The 27100-nt window shown below is 41.6% G+C and overlaps 2 protein-coding genes across 6 annotated transcripts in view; both read left to right on the top strand.

Annotated features, from left to right (window-relative positions):
- Positions 1 to 382: 382 nt before the first annotated feature.
- LOC110989532 (uncharacterized) overlaps positions 383 to 27100 on the top strand; it is a 31348-nt gene continuing 4630 nt past the window's right edge. The window contains exons 1-17 of one of the 5 annotated variants that reach the window (XM_022253994.2): positions 383 to 536; positions 11909 to 12043; positions 12866 to 13074; positions 16583 to 16661; positions 16995 to 17126; positions 17590 to 19130; positions 19393 to 19612; positions 19920 to 20009; positions 20311 to 20430; positions 21148 to 21291; positions 21765 to 21854; positions 22201 to 22429; positions 23470 to 23680; positions 24071 to 24266; positions 24662 to 24849; positions 25046 to 25217; positions 26571 to 27019. In XM_022253994.2, the coding sequence (XP_022109686.2) occupies positions 11981 to 12043; positions 12866 to 13074; positions 16583 to 16661; positions 16995 to 17126; positions 17590 to 19130; positions 19393 to 19612; positions 19920 to 20009; positions 20311 to 20430; positions 21148 to 21291; positions 21765 to 21854; positions 22201 to 22429; positions 23470 to 23680; positions 24071 to 24266; positions 24662 to 24849; positions 25046 to 25217; positions 26571 to 27019 (4133 nt within the window). In that variant the 5' untranslated portion in view covers positions 383 to 536; positions 11909 to 11980. Of the gene's footprint in view, positions 537 to 11908; positions 12044 to 12865; positions 13075 to 16582; positions 16713 to 16991; positions 17127 to 17589; positions 19131 to 19392; positions 19613 to 19919; positions 20010 to 20310; positions 20431 to 21147; positions 21292 to 21764; positions 21855 to 22200; positions 22430 to 23469; positions 23681 to 24070; positions 24267 to 24661; positions 24850 to 25045; positions 25218 to 26570; positions 27020 to 27100 lie in introns of all 5 variants that reach the window. The other 4 variants (XM_022253993.2, XM_087140636.1, XM_022253992.2 and 1 more) reach the window with 4 other exon arrangements.
- On the top strand, positions 5039 to 10591 carry LOC147798275 (uncharacterized). The gene is made up of 6 exons (XM_087141234.1): positions 5039 to 5552; positions 6850 to 9343; positions 9513 to 9581; positions 9736 to 9807; positions 9978 to 10046; positions 10309 to 10591. The coding sequence occupies exons 2-6, from the start codon at positions 6864 to 6866 to the stop codon at positions 10589 to 10591; spliced, it is 2973 nt and encodes a 990-aa protein (XP_086997360.1). The 5' UTR covers positions 5039 to 5552; positions 6850 to 6863.

Below are 27100 nucleotides of genomic sequence, written 5' to 3'. Positions count from 1 at the left end.
CTTGTGAACGTAATTTTTTCGCAAGCTTTCAGACAGGCACTGAGTACATGTATATTATAGTGTTGTCGGATGCATGTACGTTGGGCATAAAGGGCCAAACTCGTAACATCTCCCCAATGCAAAGTACATCTTGAAAAAAAAAAAGTATTAAATTTTTTTAATACTGCTCTGCCGATCAGTTAGTCTGTTTTTTGGGGGGTCACATTTTGCCAGTTTTTATCTTCTGCAGTCAACACAATTATTATTCAACCACAGACACACATCCGGCGTATCGCATTCACGAACTTTAGAACCAAAAATGGGCGGCTTTAGACAGAACAGCGCCCTCACTCAGTTATCGCGCTAAATTCGAATTAAGTTCATCAACGTTCAACGACTAGATCGACTAGACGCAGTGCATTGCACATGTGTACGTCCTACCGCGGTACATTCACGTAGTCTCATACGTACATGTACATCACGTCGTTGGCCTCTACGAGTTAGTTATTTTTCACGATCTTCACAAAATATTTGCAAAGAAGTGTTCAAGAAAGGAGGTAAAGTGTCAGAGTAAATTCTCCACACAATTATACTGTACTCTGTATTATGAGCCGAGCAGTGTAGGCCAGGCTACATGTCTCGGCCGGGATTGTGTCATGATGTTTGTGTGTCCGTTGGCCTACATGTACAGTACATACATACATGATGTACATGTACATATTATTGCGCTTGCACTCAGTGCACCAAGATGGCGGTTGTCATGGTTCGCGGGCATTGTATAGGCCTACTTGGCTGGGGAGCCCCTATTTTTTTGTCATTTTAATCTCGCAAAACTGATAAGTCTCCCGAAAAAACAAAGGCAACACTCTCTTTATTGCACTGACCAAGCTCTACTAATTACTAAGTTTACGATTTTGGACGGGATTGTCATTTTGTATATTGACCGTATTTAGGCCTATGGGGAAGTTTTAAATCGTGAGAAAATGTGACTTTCTTACTGACCAAACCAGCCATGCCAGCTAGATGCAAGTTCATGAAATTTGAATCCAATGTCATGTGTTAAAGTAGCTACTCAGTTTTCCCTCATATTGTCCCTCAATTTCAAACCCAAAACCCTGCACTTTTTTGACAACATCAAGACTTAAGTTGAACAACCCTACACAGTACAGACTACAGTTATTGAGCATGATGTCACAGTTACAGTGTATCTACCCAGGTAGCCTAGCCTAAATTCAAAAGCTAAATTGTTGTTCTCCTTTCTGTTAAAACATGTAATAGGAACAAGGTCCCCAAAGATACAATTCCCCATTCCGCCCCACCACATGTAAGCCTAGGCCATGTACCGATATTTCCCTTCAATCTCCTCATACAGTTAATTTCATTTTATTCAGTTATATGCTGGTTCTACATGTAGTAAATTAATAATACCAGAATCTGCTGATCCTTTGAATTCAGTGTCATGAAATCTAGACCTACATGTACATTTTATGTAACATGCATGACGGTATCCTAGTCACCAGGCCCCTCATTTCACCACTTACTGTGCAACCAATTAGACATACATGTACACGTATTGCGAAATTACATGTACATGTAGGGACCTAGCACTACATGTACATGTATGTACTATCATGGATGTTAGGCCTAAACACCAGTAATTACATTTCCCTACAGTGCCCTACATGTACATACATGTATAGGCCTACATTGAATTACACTCACTCACTCACACACTCAGAATCAAACCACATGTACAGTGTAAGAATACACTGTACATGTATGTTCGGCTTTCTGATCTGAAACTCTGAATGTAATTTTCTTGCAAAAGATACATACATACATGTACAAACATGTACGTGTATATTTGATGCAGGAGTTTCGGGTACATGTAGCTTTTCTTCCCAGGTGACCCGGACCACCAAAAAAAAGAAACTTAACTGGTATTTTGAAGAATGTTTTATGTATCTAGGCAAATCTTTTTGTTAATTATTTTCTTGAGTTTTTTGAATGGTATTTTAACTATTTTTTTTTTCAGATTGACTAATTTCCTAGCAAAAATACATTTCTCAGGGGGGGGATGTTGCTATGAAAAGAGCCTTTTCTGCAATGCAGCATGTCTTTTGAAAATGTGATGCTCTGAAAGAGCTGTTGGGCTTTGCGTTCTGGGGTTCTTGATTTCCGAAAGGTGGATACTCAGCAGCTGGAAATACATGTAGAACTTGGGTTGCAGAAATTTTAGGTGTACTTTTTCAGGTCATGCTGTTCTCTTTACTATGGTTGAGGAACCCATCACGTCACATAGATTTCTGGCATGTCTGGTCTGTGAGATCGCTACATCAGTACATACATGTGTATTCCGCATCTTGTATACATGTACGTGACGTACAAGTACAAGTTGATTGGTGTACGACCTGGTCAATGTATGAGTTGGCTTTGTGTATGAGTTGGTCAGCATACGAGTTGACCAATCTGCATACGAATGTGCGAGTTGGCACATGTACCGGTACGAGTTGACCTGTTCTTGTTTTAACATGACACACGATAGTGGTTTTCTCACAATGTATAATTCAAATGTCAAAAAAAGAGAGTCGGCGAAATAGAGAAAGCATTGCCTTTTGGGGGGAGGAGGGCTTACCAGTTTTACAAGATTAAAATGACCAAAAACTGGGAGGTTCGCAAATACAATTCCCAACATGCTAAACGGTGGCATCCACAAATTGGGTGCCACTGTTTCCGCTTCCTTCCTCCATGCCTACATGTAGGCCAATGGCCTATGCATAGAGGATCTTCCAAGTGTATGAACATTGCTTTTTTCCCATGCAGTGGTTTATAAGCCATCAAAAAGTGATAACTTGCCCCAAAATTACATGTACATGTAGCAGTCAAAAAGTGAATCATTTACATGTGTATATACATGTACATGTATGTACATGTACTTAGAAAACACTTCAAAAATTTTCAAACCAGTCTCATAGCATTTGTGCACAGGGTGTCAAGTAATACAGAACTCTTTCCTCAGTGAGCCCTAGACTAGGGCCAGTCTACTGGACTACACCTCTAATCCTTTGCCCCACAGCTACCCTCCAGCCAAAAAATAGAAGGGAACATAGTGAAAAGATTTGATACAAGCTCCATATTTGCTTATAACTTTACAGTGTACATGTAGGCGTCACTCACCCCATTACCCCCAGAACTGTGGGGTCCGATGTCTATTTCTTGGAAGTGAAGCACACGTCGAAACCCACAGTTATCACCCCATTCTTATTATTAATTTGTACTTTACAGGTGATTTTCCGACTGGTTCTGGTTTCTACATACATGTACATGTACAGTGTACAGAACTGTAGGTGTGTTTTTGTGTCTCAACCCTGTCATGCGTTTGCATTGATTCACTCTTGATTGGTGAACGGCTGATCAACACAGTTGGGATCTGTTTGTTCTGAGATATACATGTAGGCCATGCCATATCTGCCATGTAATGCCATATTTTGTCAGTTTAATTTGTAAGTGGGACGGGGGCAGAGTCAAAGATGGATGGGATGGGGGAGGAATAAGAGCTGGGTGGGATGGTGGGATGGGGGAGGAGTACGAGATGGATTGGATGATGGGATAGAGGAGGAGTTAGTGATAGATGGGATGGGGGAGGAGTAAGAGATGGATGGGATGAGGGAGGAGTAAGAGATGGATGGGATGGGGAGGAGTAAGAGATGGATTGGATGATGGGATGGAGGAGGAGTTAGTGATAGATGGGATGGGGGAGGAGTAAGAGATGGATGGGATGGGGAGGAGTAAGAGATGGATTGGATGATGGGATGGAGGAGGAGTTAGTGATAGATGGGATGGGGGAGGAGTAAGAGATGGATGGGATGGGGAGGAGTAAGAGATGGATTGGATGATGGGATGGAGGAGGAGTTAGTGATAGATGGGATGGGGGAGGAGTAAGAGATGGATGGGATGAGGGAGGAGTAAGAGATGGATGGGATGGGAAGGAGTAAGAGATGGATGGGATGGGGGAGGAGTAAGAGATGGATGGGATGGGGGAGGAGTAAGAGATGGATTGGATGAGGGAGGAGTAAGAGATGGATGGGATGGGGAGGAGTAAGAGATGGATGGGATGGGGGAGGAGTAAGAGATGGATGGGATGAGGGAGGAGTAAGAGATGGATGGGATGGGGAGGAGTAAGAGATGGATGGGATGAGGGAGGAGTAAGAGACGGATGGGATGAGGGAGGAGTAAGAGATGGATGGGATGGGAAGGAGTAAGAGATGGATGGGATGGGGGAGGAGTAAGAGATGGATGGGATGGGGGAGGAGTAAGAGATGGATTGGATGAGGGAGGAGTAAGAGATGGATGGGATGGGGAGGAGTAAGAGATGGATGGGATGGGGGAGGAGTAAGAGATGGATGGGATGAGGGAGGAGTAAGAGATGGATGGGATGGGGAGGAGTAAGAGATGGATGGGATGGGGAGGAGTAAGAGATGGATGGGATGAGGGGGGAGTAAGAGATGGGTGGGGTGGGGGGGGGTAAGAGAGGGGTGGGAGGGGGGAGGGGTGAGAGGTGGAGGGGATGAGGGAGGAGTAAGAGATGGATGGGATGGGGCAGAGTAGGAGATGGATGAGTTGATGGGGTGGATGAGGAGAAGGAATTTGATTGACGAAGTCACAAAGTGGGAATGTTACATTTCTGGAGGGCAGCTACATGTGTGTAAGGTCACAATACTGGCCAACTTTCATGATGCAAAAAATGAACTTTAATTTATCAGATGATGTAACCATTTTCAAGCTATGTTTGCTTGAGATTATAGTTGTACATGTATTTGAGAGATAAATAAAGATAAATAATTCAGTGTAAATGCGAGTCTATAATTTTTATTCACGTTGAAGAGCAAATTTTAGTTCAAAATGGCGCCCAAAAATGGGACATTGCTTGAACAAAATTTAATGAACTCAACTACTTTACTTATAGCTCACGTATTTTATCACAATGATCATATTTTTTGAGTTAAGCAATGAAGTAATATTTTGGCCCTTTACAAAAAAAAAAATAAATAAGTCCACGCTCCAAAATGGCAGCTGAACCTGCGTTAACGTTCGTTTCACATCGTGTCCACCACACCATACCATGACGAAAAGGGCCAGAATCATCATTTACAAGCCTCACCCTTACCTGTAAAAGCCATTTTTATTCGAAATGAGCTTAATAACCATCGTGTAAAATGTGTGCTAGACCATAATTACCCTCGAGGATGAGAAAACATCAACACATCGATCGCTATAATTTTCGTGTCCATTTTGTAACTAACGTAAAATGTCCACATGTTTTAACTGGTGATCAACGCAGTCTGACTAGTGGTCGTACACGTGCAATGGTACCCTGCATGGATGACCTAAAGGTCAATTGTTTTAGGCTCGATTACGTTTTTTCCGAGATAAAGCTATTTTAAGCACCGTGTCCACCGCGCGTCGCTTTCGCGCCTCTTTGTAACGAACAGAGAAAGTTGCTGCGCGCGACAGCTTTCCCTCCAACAATCAGGAAAAGAGCAGCCAATATCCGGAAAAAGAGCAGCCAAAAGGTTTGGATCAACTTAAATGTATTTTATTTTCTGTATTTTTTTGTGAAAAGAGGTCAGATGGCATTGTAAAAGGGAAGATTTTAATGGATAGTCAATGGGTGATTTTTGGGCTTTGTAGCGGACCGCTTCGATGGTTTCGTGTGAATCGTGTCCATGTTTAACGAACGGAAGAAAAAAATAGTAAACATCTGAAGTCCCTCTTGAAATTGCAAAACGACAAATAATTTACACTTTTTAAGCTAAACTCCATTACAAAAATGAACAAACTTAAAGAATAGCCTTGCCAAGTTTACGAAATCATCAGTGTTTCACGTTCGTTACACACCGTGATATTTTACAAATGGTGTACGTGTCCGCAGTCACGAACGTAAGAAACACTTGACATTTGTGTAAAATATACAAAAATCAGCGAAGAACATAAGTTCGTGTCCGAGTTAAATATGTCAGAGTGAATGATACATTTCTCCATGTTTGAGGTTTCGTTATTTGTTGTAAATGCAATTCGTAGACTGAAGTTTTGGGTGGTTTTTTCACGTTAGTTTCAGCGGACAGCCATTCTAAACGTTCTTCGTAACGAACGGAAGAATATTTTTTTACAGTGATTGAAAATGTCAAATCCTGTTGTTTTACGAGTTGGTATTCCAAGTAGTGTCCTTATGCAATGATATTACTAGTTGACGGGGCTAAATTGCACTTTTGAAATTCGTTTTCTGTGAGTTCGTATAACGTTAGTGACAGCGGACAACTTCGCCCCGACTGAATACCGGCACTTTCGACTTCGCCCCATTTGTATTAATATTCGCCCCATTTGTCATACAATAGTATGGGGGCGAGTTTGCAGTGAATTAAAATTAAATGGAGCGAAGTTGATGTAACACGTAGGCAAGTGATGTTTACACAGATAGGGGAACTTGCCTTTGTGGAACCCCTGGGGTCCTGTTAGAGTTTTTTTTTTATGTTTCTCAGATGTTTGCACACATGTATTTTGTACTTTTGTAGGCAAGGAGACATTCTTGCCATGGTGCCCGCATAATTAATTAGGCCTAGTCAGAATCCCTGTGACATGTCTTTTTGTGTTTTTTTTTTTCACATTAGTGTTTTACCTCTTTCTGTTTGTATGGTTGTATGTTTACTGCGCTTTTTATTTCTTAAATTTTGGTTGTAATTGGCAATGGCATTTTTTATCCAGACTGTTCAAAAATAGAAAGGGCAATAGCAATTTTTTTAATTGGTAGATTTTATGGGTTGAATACATCTTGAGTTTCTACTTTGGTTTTTTTGGTAATTTATACAACAGGTACAGAGTACAAAATGGCTGATAACCCACCTCGCTATAGTCTTCGAGTGATGAAGAGGAAGTTGGATGGACAGCACGAGATAGCACAGGATGAGCCTCCAAAAAAAAGGAAGACTAATGCACAGTACCAGAGGGAATACCGGCAGCGCATCAAACAAAATCCTACTCTCTATAAATTACATTGCGCATCTGAAAACTTGAGGGTCAAAGAGTATCTTTCAAATTTAACAGAGGAGAAAAAAGCTCAATATCGCGAGACAACCCGACTTCGTGTCCGAAAATTTCGTCAGAGAAATGCAGCAGCGCCAAATTCAAGTAAAGCGAAGAAGGCAGCAGCACCCAAAACTCGTCTTGCAAAAGAAGCACAGAGAAGCAAATGGAGAAGACAGAAAAAGAATCAAAGAGCAAAGCAAACAGCACAGGCAAAGCGGAGGACCAATGAAAAACGCAGGGCAAAGTATGCCGAAAAGAAGAAAAGGATATCCTCCATCAAATCAACACCACCATTAACACACTCGTCAGAGGCACGACAGATACCTGTATCAGTCTCTAGTGGTAGTTTTCGCAAGGCTGTGTACCGTGCCAAGCAAGCAATGCCAAAAAACAGTAGACAGTATGCAGAAGTGTTGACAAGAGTAATTCACAAAGCTACTCCAAAGAAAAAACAGCAACTAAAAGAGAAAGGAATTAGCGCTAGTCCAAGATCAAGAAGATTTCTGCAGTTCGCCAAAGAGTCGTGTGGGAACATCAAAGACGCAGTGTTGGGTATCAACAAGCAAAGAAATACGTCTTCCTTGCACAGGAAACGGGTATTAGCAGCAGCCCTGTCCGTGAAGCGGAAATACACCCATGGATACAGGCAGCATCTGAGAAAACATCTTGGACTTGGATACTCTCTAACCAAACGTGCTGCTAGGGTCGATGATGTCCGTCAATTGGATACAAGGAAAAGGAGGAGTGATGCACTCCCAACAGGTGTAGTTGATAGGGTGATTGAGTTTTATGGAAGAGGAGACATCTCAAGAGATCTGCCTGATGCACGGAGTGGAAAGAAAGATGGTGGAAGTGTTAAAAGTAGGAAGGTTATGGACATAACGTTGCGAAGTGCGTATGACAAGTTCAACAGAGAAAACCCAGACATAACCATCGGAAAAACCAAGTTTAAGCAGCTGAGACCCAGCCATATTCTGACGATGGTAAACAACAAACTTGCACAATGTCTTTGTGAACGCTGCACTAATATCGAGTTTAAACTCCAGGCCATCACAAGATACATGGCAGTGCACAAACTGGGACAGTGTGCCTTCAAAGACAAATATGACATTTCTAAATTAACACTCTGCCCAAAGGTTGATGGTCAAGAGTACAAGAAGAAGTGCTTAGACAGAGAGTGTAAAAAATGCGGAGTCCACTTAGTCAATGCCAGCCTCAAGGAGATAACACAGAGAGTTCATGAAGACATCAGTTGGTCTCGGTGGGAAAGCAAAGAGTTCCCTTACAAGGGAAGCACCATAAAGCGAATGGTCAAAGAAAGGAAAACGGCAACCATCCAAATTATGCTAGATGAGCTTGAAATGGAAATGGTTCCATTCTCGAGGCACCTGTTTAACGCCAGTTGGCAGTGGCGCCAATACGACATCATTTCCAAGAATGTCCCACCTAATTGGGTGGTGTTTTGCATGGACTTCGGGGAGAACTATGCGTGCAAATCACAAGATGAGGCCCAGGGGGCTCACTGGTCGAATGTTCAAGCAACAATACACCCAGTTGTAGCATCCTACAGATGTACTGAAGAAGGATGCACAAGAATTGTCACAGACTCAATGATGTTCATCAGCAGTGACACAAAACACTGCAACCACGGTGTGCAGCATTTCAGTAAGACGGCTATTAAGCAGCTTCAGGAAAAAGGCGTCAAAGTTGAAAAACTTGTTCACTTCACAGACGGTGCATCATCGCAGTACAAAAGCAAAATTAACTTCAGCGATGTATCACTTTCCATCTCTGATTTTGGTTTTCAAACCGAAAAGCATTACTTCGGAAGTAGACACGGCAAGGGTCCATGCGACCGCGAAATTGGAGTACTCAAGAAGCAGGCAAATATAAATGTTGCTGCACGACAGGCCGAGATAGCCAATGCATTTGACCTGTACAGGTTTGGAAAGGAAAACTTGACACGTCCAAGCATACCTGATGAGCATGTCCATGAAAAGAGGAGCTTTATATTTGTGGAAGAGGGCGAAATTAATCGCAACAGACCAGACCGTACAGATGTAAAAACACTCAAAGGAACACAACGGCTACACTGTGTAACAGGTACAGGCAAGCCCTATGTTGTTGCATACAGGGAGCGAAGCTGCTTTTGCCATACCTGCATGATAGCAAATGCAGGGAAATGCAGCAATGAGGATATAACCGGCACATGGAAAACTTCCAGTTTGAAAGGAGTGAAAGTGAAGACCAGAACAGATGACCTTGCTGCCAATATTAACAGGTAAATTGTCTGTAAGAATCCTTATTCCTAGCGGGTGAAACTTTAGCAGGACTGTCTTGAAGCCAGGAGTATGTTGCCATAGCCAAGGGTTTACATCAAGAGCAAGTCACTGCAAGGTGTATTCCAAATATTCTTGCTCATTCTTTTTTTTTTTCTTCACCTTAATCAGAAGTCAGAACAGGGAGAAAGATGCAGTGGCTGGATCCAATGATGTCGACCTTCCTGAAAATGCCAGCAGGTAATGCAATGTTTGTGAAAATCGTTTCCTAGTAACTTTGGCAGAACATTATTTATTCCCATACTTACCTGTATGTAGCCGAAAGCTTTTCAGCAAGAACATATCACTGACAAGTATATTACAAATATCTTTGTTTGTATTTTATTCCCTTCAGTTTCAGCAGTCAGACGGCGACAAAGGACATGGCTGAATTGGATGATGTGGCACTTCCTAACAACCCCAGCAGGTAGTGCAATTGTCTGTGGAAATGTTGATTCTAAGTAGGAAAAATTAGGCAGCACATTTATTTAACCCATGCTGATGTGGCCCCATTCTCTTTCACAAATCAAGCCACTTCTGATTATGTATTCCAAAATTGTTTTATTTAAATTTTATTTTTCTTCTATCTTATTTCAGAAGCCAGAAAGGAGAAAAAGATTCAATGGTTGGATCAGATGATGCAGACCTTCCTGAAAACGCCAGCAGGTAATGCAATAGACCCCTGTACTGATGACACGAAGGTTTGTTTACGAGTGCCTTTCTATGGGACACAAACTCCGCTGTCACAGGTTCCTACCATACTGAAGCACACTCATAAACTAATGGGAATTTTGATCATCATTAGATCATCATTGAATCCAAGCTTATATGTCTAGATTCACATGTCCTTGTGAAAGAAGCTTTAGTAGTAATTAAATCAAAGATTATTCGATTTCAACCATTCCTGTTGCCATTTCTGTAATTTCAGGACCCCACAAGAGCCTGCCGATCGCCAGCTCACTGCAGGGGATATAGTTGTAGTCGCATTTGAGGATGCATGGTATCCAGGTGCCATCAAGCGCATCATTAGTGATGAACTGGCAGTTATATACTGCATGGATCGTCCAAATAAAAATAAGCAAAGTTTTGTTTGGGAAAAAGATCTGACCATTAACAGGAAATTCATTCTGTGTGTTGTTAATCCAAGTTCACTTATTCCAGATCCATCTTTGCGTTACTTTCACTTGGACAGCAAAGAAAGAAGTAGGTAAAATTAATGCGCTATACAGTGTCTATGCTAATAAGTATTTTTAAACGTTTATTGCCAAAAGTAGTTTTGTCTAAATATGTCATCAGAGGTTTGTCTAAGGTCTGTAGTCAAAAGTTCATCAGTTTTTCAGCAAAGATAAGTCACCCAGGTGGCACGAACTGAATAAATTCAATGAAATTCATTTAATGAGATGTGCCATGTTCTTCAGATGGGATCGTCAGTGTATAGCCTCCACAATGAAATACAGTTTTTAAGAAACAAGATTAGAATGAAAAATAAAATAGTCATTGACTCAATTTACTTGTTCCTCAGAATTGTTTAATGTTGGAAATGGTGCACATTTAAATATACATACATGTACTTAAGTTCACAATGTCAAAGATTTCAACTTCTGTGAAGCTCATGTGCAACCTTCTTGCATGCATATAGGGCATCTAAAAATAGGATTAAGTGGCTTATCAGATATGTAGATCACAGAGATGCTCCCAAGAAATGAAAAAATATGTGCATGTATTAACACCTGCACATAGTAACATAGGCAATTTTCTGAAGGTGAGGCAACTACCTTGAGGGCTCCAGTAAAGCAAGTCATAATAAACTTGTCACATGAAATGTTAGCTTTGATTCGAAATTTTTGGTGTCCGTGTCATTTTTGTAACTAACGTTAAACAACAGGACAAAGATCTTTGAAATTGAGGGTATCTGTTCTTTGGTTGTCAATGATAATGTCCTCTTTGAAGTACTTGCAAGCTTCGCAACCAGCTGTTTTCCTCAAGTCGTCAAACTGCAAATCATTTAAAATTGTTGTGTGTGAAAAAGTACACTTGTTAACGTTAGTTACGGTGTCCACCTTATTAAGATATCGTAAAATTAGTAACAATTAACATTTTTTTTAAAGATGACTTTCAGAAAGAAGGAAAAGCTTAACCACAACAATACAACTCCACATTGTTTTTCTTTGACTTTTATTATTGCATGGTTGACTGCAAAGTGGACACCGTAACCAACGTTAAATTAAGAGGCCCCCCTCTACAGAAAGCACTGCATGGAAGAAAATTTCTTGGGCCGATTATCTTCCCATTGCTATTTTCTGATAGAGGGTGGTCTATTCTCATAATTTAAAAGTAAATTAAACACCTTTCACTAGATTGAATTTTTACCTATGTGTCCCATTTTTGTTAGCCAGTATTGTGTCCTTACACATGTACAAATTTACCAGTGGTGGCTTTATCTTCTCTCTTTGAAAATACACGTTGGCTCGTAAGAAAAACATTAAGTTTTTCAAAATTTGATTTTAATATTGAACTGTGTTTTGCAGGCCCATACACGTAGAATCCATTTTTGAGTGAGATAAGAAGTTCATATCGGTACCGGTACGTGTACATCAACCATGTTTGCCACACCACGAAAGCAGCAAACTACATGTATTGACAAAGAGAATGTCAACTCAGAGGTTGGTATTTTAAGTTCACTTTTCCACTTATTAACTTTTAAAAGCCTTCCAAACTTAGACGTCTGAGCACTTTCAGACATTTTTCAAGAAAGAAAATCACTGCCAGCAGTTTGTACAGATTCATAAGTGTGGGAATTTGCATTAAATTTGAAAAACATTCCGAAAACCTTCCCATACTATTCAAACGTGTAACCGTCCCACCCTTATCACTGTGTCATTTGAAAACTTTAATAAACACAACAGACTGTAAACATTACAATGTAAATAGTTGACGCGAAGTTCCATTGATGAATTCATAGTATTCCTTTGATATGACCAAGCCGTAAAGTGTTCTAAAATTACATTTTACCAGCATCGTTTATAATGAAAAATGAATGCCAGATCGTGTCAATCAAAATGTCAAACCTCTAAAAGGAGCAGTTCCATTTAATTAAACATTTGGAGAAATCTGTAAATGGATTTGGAACTTTTTTTTCACATGTAAACATCCCACCCTTGGTCACTCTCTTAGAAAACATACAGGTACCGGTAAAATAAAAAGCGTAAAACCCCAACATGAAGTCCAGAATGTACATCTACAACAGTACATGTACATAGGGTAATAAGTTACGTGCCAAACAAATAGTAATACCGGTACATGTACATGCAGTTGGAAATAAATTCTGGTGATATTTCCATTTCAAATACTAACAAAGGTAAGATGTAACTGGGACACAAAATTGTCAATTTTTGGACCCCTAATTTCTGGAATTCCCCTCGTACATGTACATGGCTAATTATGGCTAAAGAAAAAACTTTCTTTGGTATTTATCTTTCCTTCAGGCGAAGACACCAGGAAAGTCTTTAAATCTCCTGGCCACTCCCAATAGAAAGCCTCTATCCAGTCTGAACCAAGATGTAACATCTCAAAGCTGCAAGTCTTCACATTCAGGAAAGATTTTACCAAAGATATGGACACCTTTGAAAGACTGTACCCCCAAGAGATCAAACCCAGCGAGCAAGACTCATGGAACACAAAGCAAGAGTCTCAGGTGTGACACTATGACAACTTTGTTAAAAATTAGTGGGCAATACATATAATTTGACACTTTTTATTGGGAACCAATCAAGAGAAATAGGTTTGTAAGATTTGAAACTTTGCATGGTGGAAGAGACATGAGAAATTTGCAGGCTGTACACCATGGAATACAGTGTAAATCTCTTTTGGGCGAGGTGTGGTTCTTAAAAGAACCAGTGAGTGTTAACTCGACGTTTTGGCCAGTGTGCTCTGGCCATCCTCAGAAATAGGTTTGTGGATACACCATGGAACAAATCTCTTTTGGGCGAGGTGTGGTTCTTAAAAAGAACCGGTGAGTGTTAACTCGACGTTTTGGCCAGTGTGCTCTGGCTGTCCTCAGAAATAGGTTTGTGGATACACCATGGAACAAATCTCTTTTGGGCGAGGTGTGATTCTTAAAAGAACCGGTGAGTGTTATCTCGACGTTTTTGCCAGTGTGCTCTGGCCATCCTCAGAAATAGGTTTGTGGATACACCATGGAACAAATCTCTTTTGGGCGAGGTGTGGTTCTTAAAAGAACCAGTGAGTGTTGACGTTTCGACCAGTGTGCTCTGGCCGCCCAAGGAGAGTGTGCCAGAATGGAGTGGACAGCTGGGTTATAAAGGTGATCCGAAAGCGGCGAAGCGTGGAACGGGATTTGCAGGTTGTGTAACTTGAGCATGTGCACTGTTGAATGAAGGTGTTGGATCCTGTAGAGGTACGAGGTTGTGGAATTGGCAGAAAACCTTGGGTTCAGGTATAGAAGACCTTGAAGCGGGGAGGGGGTTTGTAGGGTGGGTGGCATGGGTTTCGGGTATAGGGAACCCTACTGCCCAGGAGTGGGGATCAGCTTGGGTAGTAGTAGTGGGTGCCAGATGTTGCTGAGCTTGAAATCGATGTCTTGGGGTATGATGTTGTGCCAGAAAATCTCAATGCCTTCTTTGATTCTTCTTGGGAGCAAGTTCTGGATGGGGGCGATGAGTTCTGCTTTGTTACTTTCAATGTGGTGGTCTGTGGAGTGTGCATGCTTGGCGATTGCCAACTAGGACAGTGGTTTCTGGACAGGTGGACTTCTGAAAAGGAGAGGTGCTTGTTTTATTCTTGTTCCATGGTGAACTTGATAGTAGGGTGTTGCTCTTTGAGGTACTCAAGGAATTCTTGGAGGTGATTTTGACCATGGGGCCATAAGACGAATATGTCGTCAACATACATACATGCAGAGCACAGCAAAATGGTGGGTTTGAGGTCGGCAGTGAGGAGAGATGATGTTTCAAATTCTTCCTTGAAGATGTTAGCTAGGACTGCGGATCCCATGGAGGTCCCACCTGTCTGCTCGTAGAACTGGTCTTGGAACTTGAAGTAGCTGGATGAAACGCAGAGGCAGATGAGGTCGGCAATCTGGGTGGAGGAGAGAGCTATGCAGTCAGCGAGGGAGGGGTCGCTTTCCAGTCGATCCTTAGCAATCTGGCATGTTTCTTCGGTGGGAACATTGGTGAATAGTGACAAGACATTGAAGCTCATCATGATGTCTGTGGGTTGGAGTAACAGGTTTTTCGTGAGCTTCACGAACTCGGTGGAGTTGGAAATGTGGTGAGGTGTGTTGCTGACCAGGGGCTGGAGGATGCTGGTCAGGAAGCGGGCAGTCTCCTAAGTCTGAGGGAGCCCCTTGAAGACACAATGTGGTGCAGGGGGGATGGGCTTGGGGATTTGGGTAGACCGATGAATCTTGAACAGGAAGATCTTGACTCGAATGTCATCGGCTGTATGGCTGGTTCGGTGGCTTGGATGATGTTGGCTGGGGGGAAGGTGTGTGGTGGTGTGGCGAAGTTCATACCTAGGGAGAGGACATCTGTCTCCGCGGTCCACAGGGTGCGTTGGCTGAAGTTTACGAGGGTGCCGACCTCAAACCCACCATTTGGCTGCACTACATGTATGTTGATGACACATTCGTCATAGGGCCCCATGGTCAAGATCACCTCCAAGAATTTCTTGAGTACCTCAAACGGCAACACCCTACTATCAGTTTCAAGATGGAACAAGAACAAGACAGACACCTCTCCGTCTTAGATGTTCATCTCTCCAGAAACTCAGATGGCATCCTCAAACACCGTGTTCCACTGCAAGCCTACCCACACTGACCGGTACCTGCCCCAGAGATCTTTCCATAACCCAGCCATCAAGACCTGAGTCAACCCCACCTTTGTCCGCAGAGCCTACGAGATCTGCAACCAGAACAACCTACGCCAAGAACTCCAGCACATCAAGTCCATCCTCCAGATGAACGGCTACCACAACCAGCGCATCAAACTTACCAAGCCCTCTCCAAGGACGCTAAGGTCTCCTATACCTGAAGTCCCCTCCTACCCCATGGCATTAGGGTCACCTATACCCGAAGCCCCCCAACCCCCTACTGCCAGTACACGTATGTGTACCGTACCTGGGCCCCACTTCTTACCAACTGCGCAACATCGAGCAGTTGGCCAACATCAAAGTCTGTCATTTAGCAACCAACAAGCTGCAGGCTGCACTTCGCACCCATAAGGACAAGCACCCACCCCGCAGTTGCCCAGGTGTGTATCGCATTCCATGTGAATATGGCCAATTACATGTATACATCGGAGAAACCAGCAAGAACCTCCCCACCAGACTCCAAGAGCACCATGCGCATGGCCGACGAGGAGAATACGACAAAAACCACTGTCCAAGTCGGCCATCGTCAAGCATGCACACTCCACGGACCACCACATCGAATGGGACAAAGCAGAACTCATCACCCCCATCCAGAACTGGCTCCCAAGAGAATCCTAGAAGCCATCAAGATTTTCCAGTCCAACACTGTACATGTACCTCAAGACATCGGTTTCAAGCTCAGCGACATCTTGCGCCCATTACTAGCACCCAAGCAGACCCCCACTCCAAGGGTGTAGGGTCCCCTATACCGAAACCCATGCCTCATGTCTCTTCCACCATGCAAAGCTTCAAATATTACTTAGGAACCAATCAAGATGCATTAATTGTATGAATACTGTACATGTACAGTATGTTGGTAACCTGCATGTAAAACCTTGTTATACAGTTAATGTACATGTACAATATTAGCGTTTTGTAATATTTGGAAAGAGTAACCCGTCTCCTTTTTAATTCCAAATATTTTGCAGAATCACATATTTAAAATTGACACTTTCTCAGCAATTTTGATGATAGTATTATTTGTGCGAGGTCTGAAATGTTGAAACAATGTCGGGAACAAAGATGCAAAGCTGCCAGAATATTGCCATATTGTCACCTTATACTTCTACCCCAAGTGTTCCATGTACATGCCATTGGAAAGCTTTCTTTCTGCTGAGTTCGAAAATACCAATGTCTCAGTTTTTGAAAATTTCAGTTTTCAGCTCATTTTGTGGTGACATGTCACCTATTGCATTGTACATACATGTATCTGTCAATACTATGTGCATCTACAGGGAATTACACATGTAACTCTAGTGTCTTATATTTCACAGGAAAAGCAAAGGTCAGTCTGTCTCATTTCCGTCTAAGAGCTCACTAACTGTCACAGAGGCTGCTAAATCTCTCCTACATGTAAGTGAAGTCTTCTTGAAAGAGATCACTGCTGTCTCTTATGCTTCAAAGGTATGGATCGTTTCAAAGTTCTAACATTTAGGCAAGATCAAGCACCACACAATGAAATAAAATACAAGTAAGTGGATGTGCCAGGATTGAGACTGTTCTGCTTGCTGTGCACTTCAAGAAAATTGAAAAGAATCTAACCTTATTGAAATCAGTGATGTTGGAGTTGATTTACATTTAATTGTGTCGTACATGTACATGTAGTAGTAACTGGTTGACAACTTCCATCATCTGGTAACATTCTCCAAATGTAAATTACAACTTTTGTTGGCCATAATTCAGAAGAATGAGACCGAATCCGAATCCAAGGAACTTGTTCCCACCGCATCTGATGGAGACCATCTATTAAACCAGACTGTGAAAAGACTGGTTTATAGCACACTAGATGCTACCATGCAAGAATTGAGCAGTGAACAGGTTGGATAAGAATGATGTGTGTGTAGGATTACTAAAAGCACTATTATGCAATTTACATACATGTTTGTTGGGTTAGGGTGAAATTTTTTAGTCAAAATAAGGATGTGTTGAATTTTGAAGAATTTGGGAAGATTCAACTCAATCACTCTTTAACCCTAACCCTCCTCAATCCTTCACCTGTTGGAGGATTGAGGAGGGTTAGGGTTAATCTGCAACTTGATGCCCCGGGAAAGTAATTAATGTACTGTACTGTACATAGAGTGTTTCTTCGAGTCATTTGATTGGGCTCGTTTTCAGTGGTAAATTGGGAAAATTAGTTAGGAATGTTCCTAACAAAAACACATAAGCTTAGTTCAAGTCTCTCATTTACTTACAAATATGCGTGTACTAGTGCATCATTTCTGGTTACCAGTAATACTGTTCAGTGTTCATCTGCACATGTCTGTAACATTCCCTTCAACAGATGCACCAAGCAACCCTCTCATGTCCTACATGTGTAACAACCATCAAGACAGAGCCACTAGCTCTCATTTCTAGATCACCAACTACTGACCGCTTGTGGAATATTGCATTAGGGCTGGATGACTCTTCCAACAACTCGGCCCTTCTCATGCCACAGGGAGTTACCAGTTTCTTCTTGGAAAACACCCCCTCTCCCTGTGGCATTGCATGTACATCTGAAGTATCCTCAGTCAGAGAAGTGAAGAGAGATAGTACCAGTAGAATGGATTCATCACCCAGCATGGTGGTGGGTAAATCATCCTTCATACCTATATATCTTGCAAATCAGGAGACAAGACTTGGCATAAACATTCAACAAGACAAGGCAACACTACATGTACATACCGTTAAAGAAGATGGCGACAGTCACATGAGTCCAGCTAGACTGGTGCATAGTCTACCAGGACCAACTTCCATTATTTGTAATAAGACAAGTCTGAAAAATGATTCCACCATGGCAGAAGTTCACAAGTTGGAAACAGTGACCAAATCCCTAGTTGAACTTGAACCACTGATGCAGGTGATGCCAGCTCAGAAAGCAAGTAACAACTCATGCATGGTTCCTATTGAACTGCCTGGCACAAGTTCCGACATTGTAACACTTGAATATGCTGACTCTGGAACTGCTGTAGATAGTCATTCTGAAACGTCAGCTTCCCTTTCTACCATTGTAATGGACAGCCATGTCATGACTACACCTATTACAGCAACTAACAGCACTTCCATGGCCACACCTATTCAGTTTTCTGATGCTGGCTGTAGAAACACACCCATTAAAGTGACTGGTTGCACGACTGTGACCATGCCTACCCATCCAATTGATGCTGGCAATGAAACCACACTCATTGAAGTGACTGATTATATGACTATGACCCCACCTGCCTGTTCAGTTGATACTGGCAATGGAATCACACCCACTGAGCCAGTTGAGGTTCTCAACCGTGTCAACAAGTCTGTCAATATGACCCCAGTTCAACTGAGAGACTCTGCTGTTGGAACCTCACCTGTAAAATATGCTGATGCAAATTTTGGCACCACACCTGTTAAAGTGTCAGAAAGTTTAACAGCGACCACACCTGCTAATTTGATTGATGCAAGTGTTGGACACTCACCCATTAAACCAGTAGAAATGCTAAACAAGTTAGTCATGGTGACCCCCATCAAAATATTGAATGCCTCCATTGAAACCATATCAGTTGAATCTTGTGAAGCCAAGATTGGTACTACCCCTGTTAAGTCAGCTGACGTTGGTCTGTGTACAGACCCAGCTCAGATCTGTGATTCCTCTACCGCAACAAGTCCAGTAAGAGTCATAGATGTTGGTGTGGGTACTGACCCACACCAGACTGCAGATATAAAGTGTGGCCCAACACCTGTTAGATTGGTTGACATGAATTGTGGAACCACACCACATACATCCTTGGAGGCAAGCACTTCTACAACACCTGTGTCTGTAAATGCTGCAGAGACACTCACGTCACCAATTGTAGTTCCTGCATTTAAGTGAGTATTACATTGGCCATGCACCTCACAAACCATGATTAGATTTTTGAATTGGCTTTTCTCAAAAATCTCTATTAGTGAACCAGTTTTATTAAATGCATCACTTAAAAACAGGACATGTTAACAAGATGCAGATTGAAGAGTGTGATGAATTTATGTAGTGTTACTACATGTACAACTGCTTGCTCACATTTTAGAAAAAGTATATCCGTTCTTGGTGAGACCCTACAACATTACATCAAGATTTGTTAATCCTTGACAGACTAGAAGCTGACAGTCCCAGCTTACTAGATACAACCTGCCTAATGAGTCATATGGAATCAGCCTCCATCAGTAATGAACTCCTGCGTCGTGAGATTCAGACATTAAAGTCAACCCAGGCTGAACTACAGAGACAGCTAGATGGAGCTAGGCATCAGTTGAAGGTGGTAGAAAGGGTGGAACAGTTGGATCAGAGGGTGGAATTACGACAAACAGCAAAGGTTTGTGACAGTTGACTTCTTGTGTTATTGTGTACCGCTAACAGGTGCAGATCCAAGGGGAGGTTTGGGGGTCAAACACTTTAAAAAGGGGAGGGGGGAATAATTTTAAAAAGTAACTGAAGTACATGTGTAATAATGTATGCCATGCTTCATCATTGTTTCCCTTGTCTGCAAAAACTTAAGACACTTAAAAATCTCTGGCCTGACACCTGCCCCCCCCCAAAAAAAACTTACTTGATCTGCCCCTGGGTAGATAAAAAGTATTCCCATCAAACACTACTATGTTTCTTGTTCTCGGTCTGTGTAGGAGACATTACAAAATGAAGTTGACAAATTGCTTCTTCAAGTTGGTGAGCTGATGAATCAGCTAGCTATCCTACAAGCAGCCTTAGATCAGGTATTGGTAATTTTTATAATTCTATCCCACACCCAAGCTGTTGGCCCTTCCAAGGTTAAAAATTTCATTCCAAAAATGAAAATATTTATACGTCAACTCAGGGCCCATAGAATTTTGCACCGCCACTGTGTGAATGGGAAATCTTGGTATTGCTGGAATCTTTGTATTGCTAATAGACTTCCTGATACATTATGTGGAGGTGTGCACGTGTGTCATTAAGGCCACTGGGCCATTTTTATAACCCAACTTAATTTTTCAATCAGCATTGAATTTGTTCCCAATCTAATTACTAACTTTTTAGAAATCCTGTGAGTTAGCGAATACCCAGCAGGAGAAAATGCACCTGAGAGATCAGTATCAAAAGGAGCTACATAACATGCAGCAAGACCTATGTACTGCTTACAAACAACACCAGCAAGAAGTAAGGCACTTCAGAACACCATTACTTTCAAAGTTGAGGATTATTTACAGAGGGATCTTTGTAAAGTTTCTAATTAGAGCATTGTTAATGCCAAATTCCGCTGATAACAAGGAAATTTGAAGGTCCCAAAATTTTGTTTTTCAGTATTTTCCTCCTGATAATTCAAGTTTAAGCTATGTATCCATATCTGGGGGACCTCTTATTAACAAGGTTTGATATATACATTTAGAATTGATAAGGACTGGGTTCTTGTTTGGGACATCAGAGTTTGTCTGAACAAAAATGTGATCTTGTGAATCATACTTGGTGTGTATTATATGCAACCCTCTAACATTTCATGTACGTGTATTGCCATGGCAAATCATCACTACCGGTAAGTCAACTCTGACATTCTGAAAGTTTACTGAAACACTCTAGAATATATGTGCACTTTGCTTTTCCTCATTTTTATTAACCCTAACCCCCAAGGGTTCCTGGCCCTAACCTTCCCCATTCACAGAAAGTTAAAGTCCCATGTGCACAGAGGCTGTTGGACTTTGTTTTTCTGAGGTATGCCCAACCCAATGCAAAAGCCAGCTGTTATGGGCCCACCAGACCTATCCCCACAGAATTAAACACTTTACTACTGTTTAATTCTGGGTGGTTGGGGAAGGTTAGGGTTAATGAAACATGCTCCATTCTTGCTTCAGGTTTTGAAATTATTACTTCACATTGCAGGTGTCTGAGATCCATGCATTCTATAAGAAGAACAACTATGAGTCTCACTACAAGAGAGCTATAGTTACCATTGCTGAACTGCAGACAGAGATACAGGCCTACACTGACTTGAAGGACACACTGCAAAGGGCTGCAGAAATTCAGGTATTGAGAGGTTAAAATTGCTCTACAGGGACAGTGTATAATAGACATTAAAAAGTCCACATTTTCAGCATATATTACCCAATGCAAGAGATGCACTTAAATGGTTGCCAATAATCAACTCATCAAGAGAACAATGAGTGGAACAAACAACTGGATAAGGAAGCAGAAATTCAAGTACATGTAGTGACAACTTCGGATTTCTGACTGACACTGCTTACACCTTCATGTAGGTCTTATATCTTTGTCATACCCTGTGTAATATAGAGACAGGGTATTCCCCTTTCTCAAATTTAAAGAAAGCTGTTTGTTTAAAAACTGGACAGCCTTGTTTAATGGTCAGAATAAATTATTAAACGCCAAACTATCCAACGTGAACGTATGAACTGCTGCTGTTTCATCAGGCAAAAGCCTGAAATTTATGAAATCAAATGATTTGTCACAGTGGTGAAGTATTATATTTCCTTTTTTGATAGGAACAATTTGGATGTATCGAGGAAGCTTACAGCCTGGTAAATGCCCTCTTTAACAGGACAATGGACAAAAAAGATGAACTCGAACAAGAGGTGCATTTACATATTCGTTAGCAGATATTTGGCATTTCTGAATACACGCTTTTTATTGAAACTGTCTGTCTTTGCCACACTGTGTAAGTGTAAGCCCCTAATCATGCTTCCTGTACTGAGATTCCAGTTTGTTGATGTCCCTTTTGTTGAAATTATTTCATTTATATTTGTGGTTTGTGCACTGAAACCTTACAGTAATTAAAACAAAACAGGTGGACTGTTTCAGCTTTTTGTTTCTCTTTTGGCAGATTCTAAAAGAATGAATAGGAATTGAATTTGTAATTCAAAGTCCCGGCATAAGAGAAAGATTTCCCACAAATTCAGTTATGCTTTTATTCCATTTTAGCGGATGGAAATCGTTGATCATGTGAATCAGATTAAGACAGAGAATGAGCAGCTAAGACAGCAGTTACAGATAGCAGAGGAAGAGCAGCAATGTCTTCAGACACAGCTAGATGATACCATCTGTGCAGAGAAAGAGGCCCTGAAGTGTCAAGATCAGCTGCTGCAAGAGTTAAATGAAACATCACAAACACTGGATGAAATCAAGTTGGAGCTACGAAGTACAAGATTAGGTAAGTACTTCATGAGAAGACATGGCAGATAGATTGGTCAGTTTATATTGGCTGGTATCTGTAGGCTGGTTAGACACAATGATGTAAATATTAACAGTCCTGCTGGGATTAGACATGCTCATACAAAAGCGGTCACATGTAAATGATTAGTGAGTTGTTCAGGTAAAACTCTAATTGTTTCAAAGATTTCAACGGGTTCAATCATAAGCTTTTGTTATTTAAGTCAAATGTTCCGTCCAACTCTTTCTGTCTACTGGACCTCCCTTTGAAGGAAGTTTAAATTGCACGTGTTTATTTCCTCCTTGAGTTTTTCATCAGTGTCATGGTGGTTGCATTGGCAGGCTTGTTACCATTTGTTACAGTCTGTTTATTCATTTGTATAAATATCTTTAACCACTTCCTGCCGGGGACTCCGGGATCGGAGATGTATGGTTTATATGCGTGGCCGGGGTCTCTGAACTCAAAGGAAACAGGGCCCTGTAACAAAAGACCGTACTCCGAACAAAAGACCAGGCTGCTGGGCATTACCGACATTTTTCACTCTCAAAAGTGGTGATAATCCAGCTTTGTTTTGAAACCGTATACCAGGGTTTGGAGCATTGAGAGCAAGCGGATTACCACTGGGGACAAAAGCGCTCCACCATCGCAGCGATGAGCCACACAGCACTGCTGCACGCTAATCTGGCCCCTATTGAAAAGAGGTCAGCAGTGCACTAAGCCAGGTTCGTGAACAAAAGACAGTTATACAACACCGCACAATCTGGGCTCTGTTTACAAGGCTGCTGGCCTGGCTGAAATACTCAGGCGTCAATGAAGGCCACCCGTCAACTTAGAGTAGTGCCTAAAGATTACTTCGTGCGGCTATAAACGACCGTTAAATGAAATGATGAATTTTTGAAGGATTTTGGAAACGGAAAAAATGATAGTCATGCCGGCCCAGCATCATCAACATTGAAAAATGCCCGGCATGAAGTGGTTAATTTGCAAAGATGTTCCTTGTAGGTTTTTTTTTCAAGCTGTATTAATTTTTCCTCAACTAGAATTACTTGATTATAAAGATAACTACGAGACTTCCAAAACCAAGAATGAGGAGTTACGACAGGAAAGCATTAATTACTTCCTGAAAGAGTCTACCATGGAGGCTGCCTTAGCTCTTCAGGGTAAACAGTGGCAAGATTGTGTGGCAGAGGTGGAAGTGTTCAAATCACAGACAGAAGTCAACATTCAGAATCTAATGCTGGAGAACACGAGGTATGAAGCAGTACAGTGCAGTCTACATGTACGTCATTATGTTGCATTAAATCCAACACTCTTAAACTCATTCTCGAAGCTTTGTGGCTTGAGTAAGGGCATCTTTATTGAAACAGTTATCAAGACTTACAAGAAATATTCTCAACTTCATGGAAGCATTCATCATCTGCAGATAAACGATTCATTATGCAAGGTTCTGCAATTGTTTCAACACTCTCAGCCTCATTAGCAATGTCCTCAACAGTTTTGGGTGTGAGAACAATTACTGTTCTCACAAGTCTTCATTGGGAGCTTGCACATCGGCACTTGCTCTAAGTCTACCACAAGCTGTGAATAAGTCCAGTGGTGTCAAGGCATATCTTTTCTGTCATACACTTTTGTTCATTACAGACTCCTTGATGTTATTTCTAGCATGAAGCAGCAACTTTCTGCAAGCCAAGATCTCATTGCTTTGCTGCAGTCCGAGCTTGAAAGAAATAATGAGATATTAAATCAGCAAGTAAAGGAACTTGACAATTTGAAGGCAGAGTTGGAGATGAATAGAGAGGCAAGAGTAGATGCACAAAGGATGGCAAACCAGATGCAGGTAAAATTGAATTCCTATGATTTGGGTTTAAGGTTGAAGGGTATAGGCTAAAGCCCTATTAATTAGTCATAAATTGTTCTCCATGGGGGCTTTTGGGGAAAAAGAGGTTGTAGGAAAACTGCAAACAAATGTTCCGGATAAACCTACATATGTGGAGTCAGATGTACAGACTAAATACTCAATGCTGGCCTGGGCTTGATCCCAGATGACAGAGGTGGAAGGGGAGAAAAGTACATGTATCATTGCACCAACTTGATTTCCTCGGTATCTGTAAGTCATTCCCACATTGAGTGATTTGAGAAAGCATAACCCTAAGTGAACACCAATGCAGGCATGACTTGGTTTTGTTGAATTTTTTAATACATGTACTTGAAATCACATTGACATCATTACAGACCCTTCGCAAGCAGTTCAAGGAAAGCATTGAATTCCTTGAGGAGGAGAGAGTGGCCCTTGTTGAGTCAGCCCGTGAAGTAGAAGACCAACTCCAAGTCACTAACTTGGAACTGTCTCGCCTTAAAATGGCACTATCCAATGCTGAGGAGGTAGGATCACAGTGGAAAGGTGCCACAGAAAATTTAAGGTTAGTGAGAAACATTTCATTGTAAAAAAAAAAAGGGGGAAGAAAAGATTACAGCTAGCTTGTAAATATTCTGGGCATTGATTTGTATCAAACTATAACATAAAGACAGTTCACTGGCACAACTATCAGCCATCCAACTGAAGCTTTATGTGCATATAAAGAGCTTTTCTTTTTTATAAAACTGGTTTTGTTGCAGTGAGAAGCTTCAGTCCTGCCAGAGTGAGTTAGATAACACCAAGGCCCATGCTCATTGGATGCTACTCATCCAGGCTACTGAGATGAGAGACGCTTCTGATGGATTGGCAGCACTACTACAGAAGATGCAAGGTATACACAGTTGTCTCAACACAAGCAAAGAGCGTGAGCAGGTAATGTACTAGTCTCAATCCTGACTAGAAATGTTGGGAACAAGAATATCAGCTTTACGCTAAGTCTAGGCTTAATATAAATGCACATTTTTTAGAGCATGTTAACATTCTTTACAAAAATGGTGTACACTCAAACCTAGTTAATAAAAGATCCTTCAAACTTTGCACATTACATGTACATGTACCTTGTTATAGCAGAAACCTTGTATGATCAGGAAAGAAAAGAATGAAGAACAAAGGGTTGGGATCTACAAATTCACTTGTTTGAGATGCATGCTGCATTAACGGTGCTCTTATTAATGATGTTTGACTGTAATGGAAGCACAGTCATGTTAACCACTACCAGCCGGGGACTCTGGGATCGGAGCCGTATGGTTTATATCTGTGGCCGGGGTCTCCGAACTCGGACAAAGGAAACAGGGCCCTGTAACAAAAGACCGTACTCCGAACAAAAGACCAGGCTGCTGGGCATGACCGGAATTTTTCGCTCTCAAAAGTGGTGATAATCCAGCATTATTTTGAAACCGTATACCAGGGTTTGGGGTATTTAGAGCAAGCGGATTACCACCGGGGACAAAAGCTCTCCACCACCGCAGCGATGAGCCACACAGCACCGCTGCATGCTAATCTGGCCCCTATTGAAAAGAGGTCAGCAGTGCACTGAGCCAGGTTCGTGAACAAAAGACAGCTGTGTGACACCGCACAATCTGGGCTCTGTTTACAAGGCTGCAGGCCTGGCTGAAATATTCGGGTGTCAATGAAGGTCACCTGTCAACTTAGAGTAGTGCCTGAAGATTACTCCGTTCGGCTATAAACGACTGTTAAATGGAATGATGAATTGTTGAAGGATTTTGAAAACAGAAAAAATGATAGTCATGCCGGCCCAGCATCCTCAACGTTGAAAAATGCCCCGGTCCGAAGTGGTTAATACAGCTGCTTGTATTCAAAGTAGTACAATGCTTCAAAGCTTGAGGCATTCCTGAGATTGGAAAAAAAGTTTACCCCCTCATTCATCTAGGTTTCACATTACAAAATTTGGGTTCAATTAGTCAGTTCAATCATACATGAATCTTAATTGTTCTAGGTAACAATGTTAGCATGGGTCTGACTGAGCTTACATGTACTTGTATTACATTACCTGTACATGTACTTGTCTCATATTTGTGTACATGTCTGTCAAACTAAGGTTACCAATTTTAGATCAGTTATTTCTTCACTTATGTCGCATTGCCAAGTATTGTCTGTGAATTTGTCACAGCCTCTCTGGTGCATGTAGCTTAAATACAGCTAAGAAGACATTTTTGAGCCCTACAAGTAGACCACAGTTGATTAAATATTTTGTTTTCTTTCTAGTTGAGTAACGAGGCATCTCTACCACAAGCAGCTTCTGAACTCGGCATCAAAACCAAGTCAGTGTCACAAACAGAAGCCATTTTTCCTTCCAGTTCCCTGGTGGCCTCTATCCTTAGTGCTGTCCACTCCAAAGAGAAAGATATCAATGATGAAGACACAGCAACAGAGCAAAATCCATGTAACTCGGGTAAACAACTGCCTCGTAGCCCAAGTCCCGAAACCAAGCTCACCATTGGTGCTTCAGGAAGTAGTGCATTTATCTCTGTACAGAAATCAACCAACAAGAGTGCATGTACCACAGAGGAAGTGTTGAAGGAAAGAACAGATAACAGTGTAGCCTTGATAGAACAGGTTGAGCAAGTGAAGACAATCTTTGGACAGATGATGAAGGTGTTACTGGCCCGCAATGAGACCTTAGAGTCAGTAGTCAAGGATCTGAATCAGAAAAGGTAAGCTGTGTCCATACCTGGTAATATATGACCTAAAGCAGAGATGCTTGTGTTCTGACAAAACATTACAGCTTTTTATTG

Source organism: Acanthaster planci, linkage group LG09 (genome assembly GCF_054643075.1).
Source record: "Acanthaster planci isolate LZ-2023a linkage group LG09, COTS_SCS, whole genome shotgun sequence".
NCBI classification, from domain to species: Eukaryota; Metazoa; Echinodermata; class Asteroidea; order Valvatida; family Acanthasteridae; genus Acanthaster; species Acanthaster planci.
The sequence above is the reverse complement of the archived record's forward strand: the minus strand, read 5'-3'. Positions and strand labels throughout refer to the sequence as shown.